The following is an 8,341-nucleotide window of genomic DNA, read 5'->3' as shown; positions in this document are numbered from 1 at the left end:
GTCTGGTCTATAGAATAGAATAAACTAGACAAGAATAGACCGGACCAGAATAGAATAAACCAGAAAATCTAAAGAACAGCAGATTTCTCCATTTATTAGCAGCATTATAACTTTTTATAGTTTATTTAATTTTGTATCCTGTCTTTGAAGTGCAAAACGCTTTTTTTTTTTTTTTTTACATTTGTTTTAAAAGGACGCTATATAAATAAAGTTATTTGAATTGTTATGGTATTCCTCCGCGCCACCAGGGGGCGATCTGTCCCTCCGAGCTGCTGTTGATGTTTTATTTTCCCCGGAGAGAGAATAGACATTTTGGGGGAGCTCCGCCGCTGAACGAAGCCTCCTCTCCTGCTGCTCCGAGGAAACGTTGATTTTCGTCTCTCCCTGAACATTTACTGGTTTGTTTCAGCTCTCCGCTCTCGCCGTTAAATAACCAAGTGGCGAGAAGAGAAAAAGATATCTTCGGCTGGAACTTCCAGTCGCTTCTCTCTGCACACAACCTGCCTTGTTTTGTTTTCAGCTAATCTGGTCAGCGAGGTTCGGCTGTGATGGCTGACTTCAGCAGCAGGGTCATGGTGAGTGTTTGTACCGTCGTTTGTTTTAAAGAAAGAAAGAAACTTGAATTCCTTCACTTTTCTCTACTTTGTTTCTGCACTAGCTGAAAGTGCATAAGTGAGTTGTAAACTAGTGAATTGTAAACCTATTGTAATCAGGATTTTAAAAGTATTCGTTAGTTGCAGGATAAGTAATATACACTAACCGCTGCATAACATTGTAAACAATAATTTTCTAAATGGAGAAACTACTGGGTGCTGCAGTAAATCTGTTTTCTGGAGCATAATCACAAGATCTGTGTCCTCAGGAAATTTGGTTAATAATAATAATAATAATAATAATAATAATCAGCTTTATTGGACAAATATGTTTGTGCATACAATGCGTATCAATAACAGTTTTGAGGAAGCTACACATGGACAATAAGAAAACCAGAGCTGAACACATAATAAACAAACATGACAATCATGAACATATCATTTGACTATTGATAAAGCACATTTTATTCATACAGTACATATCAAAACAAAGATGCATGTATAAGTGTTTCACATGGGGAAGAAGGCTTAATATAAAGTCAGCTGAAACTGAGTTTAATACAACACAATGAAATGAAGTGGAATAAACTTTTATTAACATGTAGCTGGGAAAATAGAATTCAGAGTTAAAAAAGAAGATTTTACTGATTCTGCAGCTTCAAAAGTAAAAAAACAAAAAAAAAAACTGTAAAGAAATAATCCTGATCAGGGTTTTTTCCAGGCTTGTACAAATATGTATTTTTGTGATAATCAAACAATAAAAACTGAATTCTTTCTTTTTTTCTTTTTATAAATTGTATTACTTTATGATCCATTTAAAGCCTTGTATGAGACTCAGTTCAATCAATCTGATAAGTCAAAATAGATGATGCAGAAAAAATCTAGGACCAGTGAAGTCAATTAAACTACAGCCATCCAACAAGAAGAAAAAGAAATTTGAATAAAATATGAAAATGTAAATAAATAAACCTCTCTTAAAAAAAAAAAAAAAAACAACTCTGTTGTTCCAGCGGTTTCTCAGAAAGCTGGAGTTTCTTTATCATTATAAGGTAATAAGGTAAGGTAAGGTAATGCAGAGCTCTCCTCTGTATCTACGGACTCAGCAGCCGGGTCCAACTTAACAAGCAGCTACTTTATTAAACCACAGCACGTTCTGGTTTGGACTCGTTCTAATCTGAAGATGCAAAGAGACAAAACATCAGCTTCATGGACTTTAAAGGGTCCGTGGTTTGTGTTTTTGGGAAGTTCCTTCTCTGATTTGAGGGTGTCATAACATTTGTAAAATCTTCTGCCTGAAAACATAAAACAATTTGTGTTTCTCATGTTAGACGTCCTCAGAGCAGCTGGCGGTCAGAGGAGGAGCTGCAGGAAAAGCGACGGCGTCCTCAGTCGTGGCGGGAAACGGAAACTGGGATGGTGCGGGCGGGATGGACCAGATCACAGTGGTGAGGATAGATGACACCCACATTGCAGAGGAGCAGTCTCACGTCAGCGGGAAGGTTAAAGATACCGCCGCCACCGCCGAGTTCTACGAGGTGGAGTACTCGCTGCCTGCGGAGGAGGTGGTCGTGGGAGAGGAAGAGGAGGACAGTGTTTATGTTATTGAATATTCAAATCCTGAGGAGGAAGGAGAGAGTTACCAGTTCACCATGTCTGTGGATCGATCGCTCCCGCCCAAAAAGCCGGTTATTAGACGTCCGGTGGTCAGAGAAAACGCCACAGCTCCGTTACCGGTGATGTCCAAACCGTCCAGACCGTCGAGGCAGAGACACGAGGTGAGGCAGAAGAGGAAGATGTCGTCAGAGGAGGAAGTCAAAGAGGAAGAAGTTGTGAGCAACAAGAGTGTGTTAGAGTTCGGAGAGGACTACAGCGACATGATGGGCTCAGGGAAACGACAGCTGGTGTGCTCGCTGTGCCCGCCGCCCGGCAGGACCTTCAAGAGGGCGTCAGGTCTGGCCGTACATTTGAAACAGATGCACCTCATGGAGGGGAAGAAGACGTTCTTCTGCACGTCCTGCAATCAGAGCGTTCGCACTCAAATCGAACTGGACGCACACACACGCCGCCACGCCAACCAGGACGCCGTCTTCACCTGCCTCCTCTGCCCGGCGGGGACAGAGGATCAAACCGAGGCGCAGACGACGGGGTTCAAAGGGTCCAGGTGGGGCCTGAAGAAACACCTGGAGAAGGAGCACCCGGGCGTCATCCCTCGCTGCGACGTCTGTAACAAAGGCTTCAAGACGCTCGTGTCGTACCTCGCCGATCAGTTCAGGCACGTCGGGGTGTCGCCGTACTACTGCGCCAAGTGTCAGATCTACGAAATGACTGAGAGGGGTCTGAGCGTGCACATCAAGAACCACGACAAGAAGAAGAAGAAGCAGGAGTTGGCTGAAAACCGCCTGCCGGCGATCGGAGTCTCCGCCCCGGTGGATAACTCCGCCACGGACGACTCCGACTTCTGACTCTGCAGAGAGTCCAGCCCGGCCTCTTCCTGTCAGCCGCACCAGCTCAGTGACCTCCTCCAAGTCAGACTCAGGTCCCACCGTTATGCATCCTGGACTGGTCTGAACTGGACAAGAACACGACTGGTTCTGTGTGCGACCACCTGAGCGTCAGACAGAACCGAGCCTTTATTTAGTCCAGACTTCTGTTAGAAACCTCCTCCGTGTTTACATGATACATTCAGTGTAATGTCCTTTAGTCAACTCGTGTCATCAGCGCAGTACGAGTCAGGTCAGGTCTCTTATTGTGAAAAACCATCAGGAGTATTTAGCATCATTAGAACCTTAAAAACCATTTGACCATTATTCCGGAGTGTGACACGACTCTGCTGTGGAAGTGGACGTTAAACTGAATTGACCATGTGAGCTGTTGCATTAGGCTGCAGGTGCCCCCCCCCCCCCCCCCCCCTTTTTTTTTTTTAATTTTTAACCTGGAGTTTATTTGAATATTTGAGGTGAGATTTTACGGTCTTTCAAAAATTTGCCATAACTTGTGCCACTTGGTTGAGTCTCCTCCCTGCAGCGTCCATCAGCGTCGTCATGGTAACGGCCTCAGTTTCAGTGGAGACTGAAGGGAAAAAAAAAAACAAACAAAAAAAAACAAAAAAAAAAAACACACATTTCTACACAACCAGGATTTTGTTTTTCTCATTTTTACCATCACATCAGTTCAATGTGTAAATATTTCACTCAGCAGCTTCATTTTAGCAGCAAGTTCCAAACCCACACTACAACCTCCACCCAGCTGTACAGTCTAATAACACACACTCTGCTGTTACTGCACCTATACTGTTCAGACAGTTTACTCAATCATATGCTTTAACACTGAGGTCTGAGTGTTGGTGTTACACTGGACTGCATTATAGTCACAGGTGTCTCTTTAAACCAGCTGGTGGTCTTCATCAGGCTCGTGCTAAAACACATTATTATATTATTGTCATTATAAACAACATTTAAATAAGATGAGATAAAAAGAAACTGATAAAAATTAGACAATAATGAGAAACATCTCAGTATGATGTAGTTCAGAAAACACCTTGAACTCTGACTTCAGTAACAAACGTGTTATTGGATTCATACATCTCCATCATGTATTTATATAATAATAAAAAATAATAAAAAAAAATCAACATACATAACCAGAATACTAACGAAGTGATTTAATGATGAACTTTACAAACTAAGATTTAATTTTAAAGTTCTTTGTTTCTGCAGCTGTTTTAACATCAGACACTTGAATCGTCCGTTTCTGTTGTAAATCGACTCAAAAATCTCATCTGGTGTAAAAACCTGATCAGAATGATTTTGAAGTCTGATTCAGGAAACTGGAGGATTCTGGGGTTTTTTTTTTTCCCTCACTATGACACATTTATATGAACCAAAACAATCGCCTTAATCATCACCCATGAGCGTGTGGCAGCCCTGTAGGTTCATGTTTTATTTCATAAAAGTGACAAAAATGTTTCTCAGACATTAACCAAAGAACCTCGACCTCTTAACTGAACGCTTTACTTTATTTTACAGGTCAGAATATCTTTCTGCCGTGTCCTGATATAATGTTATTAGATACATGTTGACACCAACTCTCTGGACTGATGGTGATAAAAGTCACGTCTTATTGTCATTACTTTATGGTAACACTGTGTTTTAATGGTTCCGATATTTTCCAGCTGATTCCCTGAAAACTTTCATCATCGTTTCCTAAAATCAGCTGATAATTAGCCGTTAGCATATTTCCATGAAAGACCGACGCAATTTGAGTTTTTAAGAAAAAAAAAAAAACAGAACTAGGAATTTATGTTGTCGTCAAATGGAACAAAATCAACCTGTTTCAGGGCTGCAGTGATTGTTGATTAAGCAGTCGACAAAATGCCAAATAAATGGTGAAAAATGCCCAATTTTTTGTGACGTCTGTGAACGCCTCTTGTCTGAAGCAACAGCCTAAAACTCACATATTCCTTTTATTTCACTTTCTTCACATTGAGAAGCTGGAAACAACAAATGATTCTGCTTCCAACTTTTCAAACAAACTCATTTACATCTTCTACAGTTTATTCCTTCCTGGTCTTGGTCTGAAGAGCCGAATGTTTGTCACAAGAAATCAGCAAAAATGAGAGAAAAGTAAAAATATATGCATCATTTTAAAAACAGAAATATATATTTCTTCTTTTTTGTCTTTATATTATTATTGTGTGAGCCCTCAGATTTATTTTAGGACCCTTTAAGGGCCCCAACCCACAGATTGGGAACCACTGAGGTCGTGTGTTTGGACCTGTTTTTGTCTATTGATTCAAAATGCGAAACTTGGTTTAAGCCCAAAATGTGGATTTAAAAACCAACAAATGTTTCATCCAGATATACGTCATTAAATTTACTCACTTGTTTTATGAGTTCAATTTTTATTTTTTCAATCAGTGGTATAAAAAAAAAAAAACCTCCTGTATCTTTTTTAATAAATAGATGTTGTAAAAAATATAAAAATGAAAGACTAACTTTACATTTTAAACTCTGCAGAGACGTGATGAGTTTCTGTTGGTGATGAAACAAATGAATTGTGAATATTTTACTTTTGGAGGATTAAACAAGTGAAAAGGTGCTAAAGAAAAAACAAACTCTGTTTGGTGGATAAACACTGAGATAAACTACAACAACCTGTTTTTACTCAACATTTATCGTCATGTTTTTGTTTCTGAAATGACATTTTGAAGTTCTCATTGAAATCTTTGTTACGTGTTTTTGTTAAAAGGTGGTTTCATGTTTTTTTCCTTTTTTACTTGAGCAGTTTGATTTGTCTTTATTCACGTTTTTTTTTTTTAATTTTCTGATGTCATTAAAGGGAAACGCCACTGATCTTGATCCCGTGTGTTTCTTTCAGTAATTAATTTCTCATTAGAGCGACAGTCGAACCTCAGCTCTTTGTGGAATCAAACAAAAGGATTTAAAAAGCTAATGAACCAGTCGTCTTCCAGTTACAGTTTATACTCTTTTATTATTGCCAGACTCTTTTTCTTGAAGTTTGTACATTTGTTTATATAGAAATTAAATGTTTGGGACGACAAATAAGATTGATTTCATTATAAGTTGATTGTTGTCTCCTTGTTTGGACTGTAAACTTTCTTGGAGTCAAAGGAGAGATCGTTATGAGACTGATGGTGATACCTGCGGCTCCCGGTCCTCTTGGTTTCGTCTCTACCAGCTGTGCTCACCTGGATTCAGACAGTTTGTCTCCGTCTCAGACGCTCGTCCTTCCGGCAGGTTCTCCGTCTCTGCAGAGGACGTCTGGACGACCGGCTGGTTCCTGACTTCCTCCATCTCACATTCACAGAGACGACTGTTCTCTGGGAACACTGGGAGCTTCACGGCTGGTTTTACGTCCTGAATCAGGTCTGCAAAGAGTTCCTGGGTTCGGTTTTGGTCCTGACCTGCAGTGTGAGTCTTTTTAAACAATGTCCAATCAATTCAATTCAACACAGGTGACCTCCAGACGACTGCAAGGATCATTAAAGCAAACAGGAAGCAGCTGACCACAGCACAGAGTCTGAACACTTCAGTCAATGAGAGATTTCAGGTTTTGAGTTTCAACAAATTAAGAAATTTCTAAAAAAAAATGTCAATTTCATCCATTTAAAATTAAAGAGTAAAATGTGCAGAAACTTAATATCACATTGTGAATTGATGTGATCAGAGTTTGAGATCAGATCTGAGCTGGATCAATGAGACTGGTTCCGTTTATTGGTCTGGAGGTTTTTCTAAAAACTAAAAATAATAAACACAGCGATCAATAAAAGTCGTCATGCCTCGTTGACTGATTATCCTTTTTATTTATCATTTTAATAGAAAGTCCAACTCTCACTGCAGGTACAAAAACAGAGAGCTGGCGTAGCAGCAGGGCTGAATGCGTCTCTGACAGGATCAGATGAAAGAGGAAGAGGAGGAGGAGGAAGATGGAGAGAGAGAGAGAAGAGAGAGAGAAGAAGAAGAAGAAGAGAGAAAGCTATTCCCCTGTTTATAATTAACGAAAAAAGAATCATTCCTTTTACATTCCTTTATCCCAGAGCTGTACATGGACAGACGAGGCAGAGATCAACACTTATATATTTCATTTGATATAGAAAATAAAATAAAATCGAAGGTTTGTGTCGGAGCGGTGAAGTTTTGTCCCTTTACGTTGACAAACACTCACTCGAGCGCAGAAGAAGAGGAAGAAGCACTTTTCAATCATCTGCATGAAGATAATGAAGGATTCATATTACAGATGTTGCAGATGTTGCAGATGTTACAGATGTTGCAGATGTTGCAGATTTCTGGAGCGAGGAGAAGAAGTTGGATTCTTTTTTTTTGTTGTTTGTTTTTTTGTTAGTGCTCGCTGATCGTCTTCAGTCCCCCTCCTCGTCGACACAGTTCATGCCCCCCCCCCCCCCCCCCCCCCCCCCGCCCGCCACCCCGCCCCCCGCGCAGGGGGGGGGGGGGGGGGGGGGGGGGGGGGGGGTGGTTTTGCAGCAGAGGCACACACAGGTAACGAGAGCACTGACAGCTGGAGAAGGCAAAGCACAGACGCCCTGAACACTGTGGAGGTGTGACAGGGTCAGTTCACACAGGTCACATCCCACAGCTGAGCGTCGCACATCACGTGTCGTCATGGTCGTAATTAAAGGGCCAGTTCACCCAAATCTTCCTTCCTGACTCTTCAGGAAACAGCAGCTTCGTGTGAAACGTCTCAACACGAGGTCAAAGTCACTTGAAACCAAATCTCACTGTCATGGAGACGGTGTTTGTTCACCATCTATTATATGACTCTTATATGAGTACTGTGGCATTAAAGCAAGGAGAGGAAAGCCAAACAATGTGGTCGAAAGCTGCAACAACAAGTAAGTTAGACCTCATGTTGAGAGAAACCTTCTTTAATTCGTTAATATTTCTTGTTGTTCTGTTTGTTGCTTCATATTGTGAAACTGTTTGAACAGTGAGAAACACACACACTGATTCAACCTGTGACTAAGTGATCTGAGGAGAAAATGCTGAAGTTTTTGGGGTTTAAAGCCAAAAAGCTGAAGAATCTCTGAGCTGGTGGTGAATATTGGAGCAGATACTTTTAGTTTTGACAAATCTGTGTCTGAAGATTATTGATCATTTAAAGAAAAAACCCACATATCTCACAGGAACTTTCTATTTGAGATATGATGCTGAAGAAAGACAAAAAGAAAATATTAGCAGATTATTTCTGTCAAATCACCCGTTTTGTTTCAT

General features: G+C 40.7%; 1 protein-coding gene across 1 annotated transcript; it reads left to right on the top strand.

The window, feature by feature from the left end:
- Positions 1 to 356: 356 nt before the first annotated feature.
- On the top strand, positions 357 to 3,405 carry LOC111238300 (myoneurin-like). The gene is made up of 3 exons (XM_022767733.1): positions 357 to 398; positions 521 to 575; positions 1,922 to 3,405. Exons 2-3 carry the CDS (start codon positions 549 to 551, stop codon positions 3,053 to 3,055), a joined length of 1,161 nt encoding a protein of 386 aa, XP_022623454.1. The 5' UTR covers positions 357 to 398; positions 521 to 548; the 3' UTR covers positions 3,056 to 3,405.
- Positions 3,406 to 8,341: the final 4,936 nt, after the last annotated feature.

This window comes from Seriola dumerili, unplaced genomic scaffold, assembly GCF_002260705.1.
Source record: "Seriola dumerili isolate Sdu_G_001 unplaced genomic scaffold, Sdu_1.0 BDQW01001298.1, whole genome shotgun sequence".
In the NCBI taxonomy this organism is placed as follows: domain Eukaryota; kingdom Metazoa; phylum Chordata; class Actinopteri; order Carangiformes; family Carangidae; genus Seriola; species Seriola dumerili.
This window is presented reverse-complemented; position numbering and strand designations above follow the sequence as displayed.

Coding starts and splice junctions, on each gene's coding strand:
- LOC111238300 (XM_022767733.1), top strand. CDS start 549: ATGGCTGACTTCAGCAGCAGGGTCATG. Junction 576..1,921: donor ACTTCAGCAGCAGGGTCATG/GTGAGTGTTTGT, acceptor TTCTCATGTTAG/ACGTCCTCAGAGCAGCTGGC.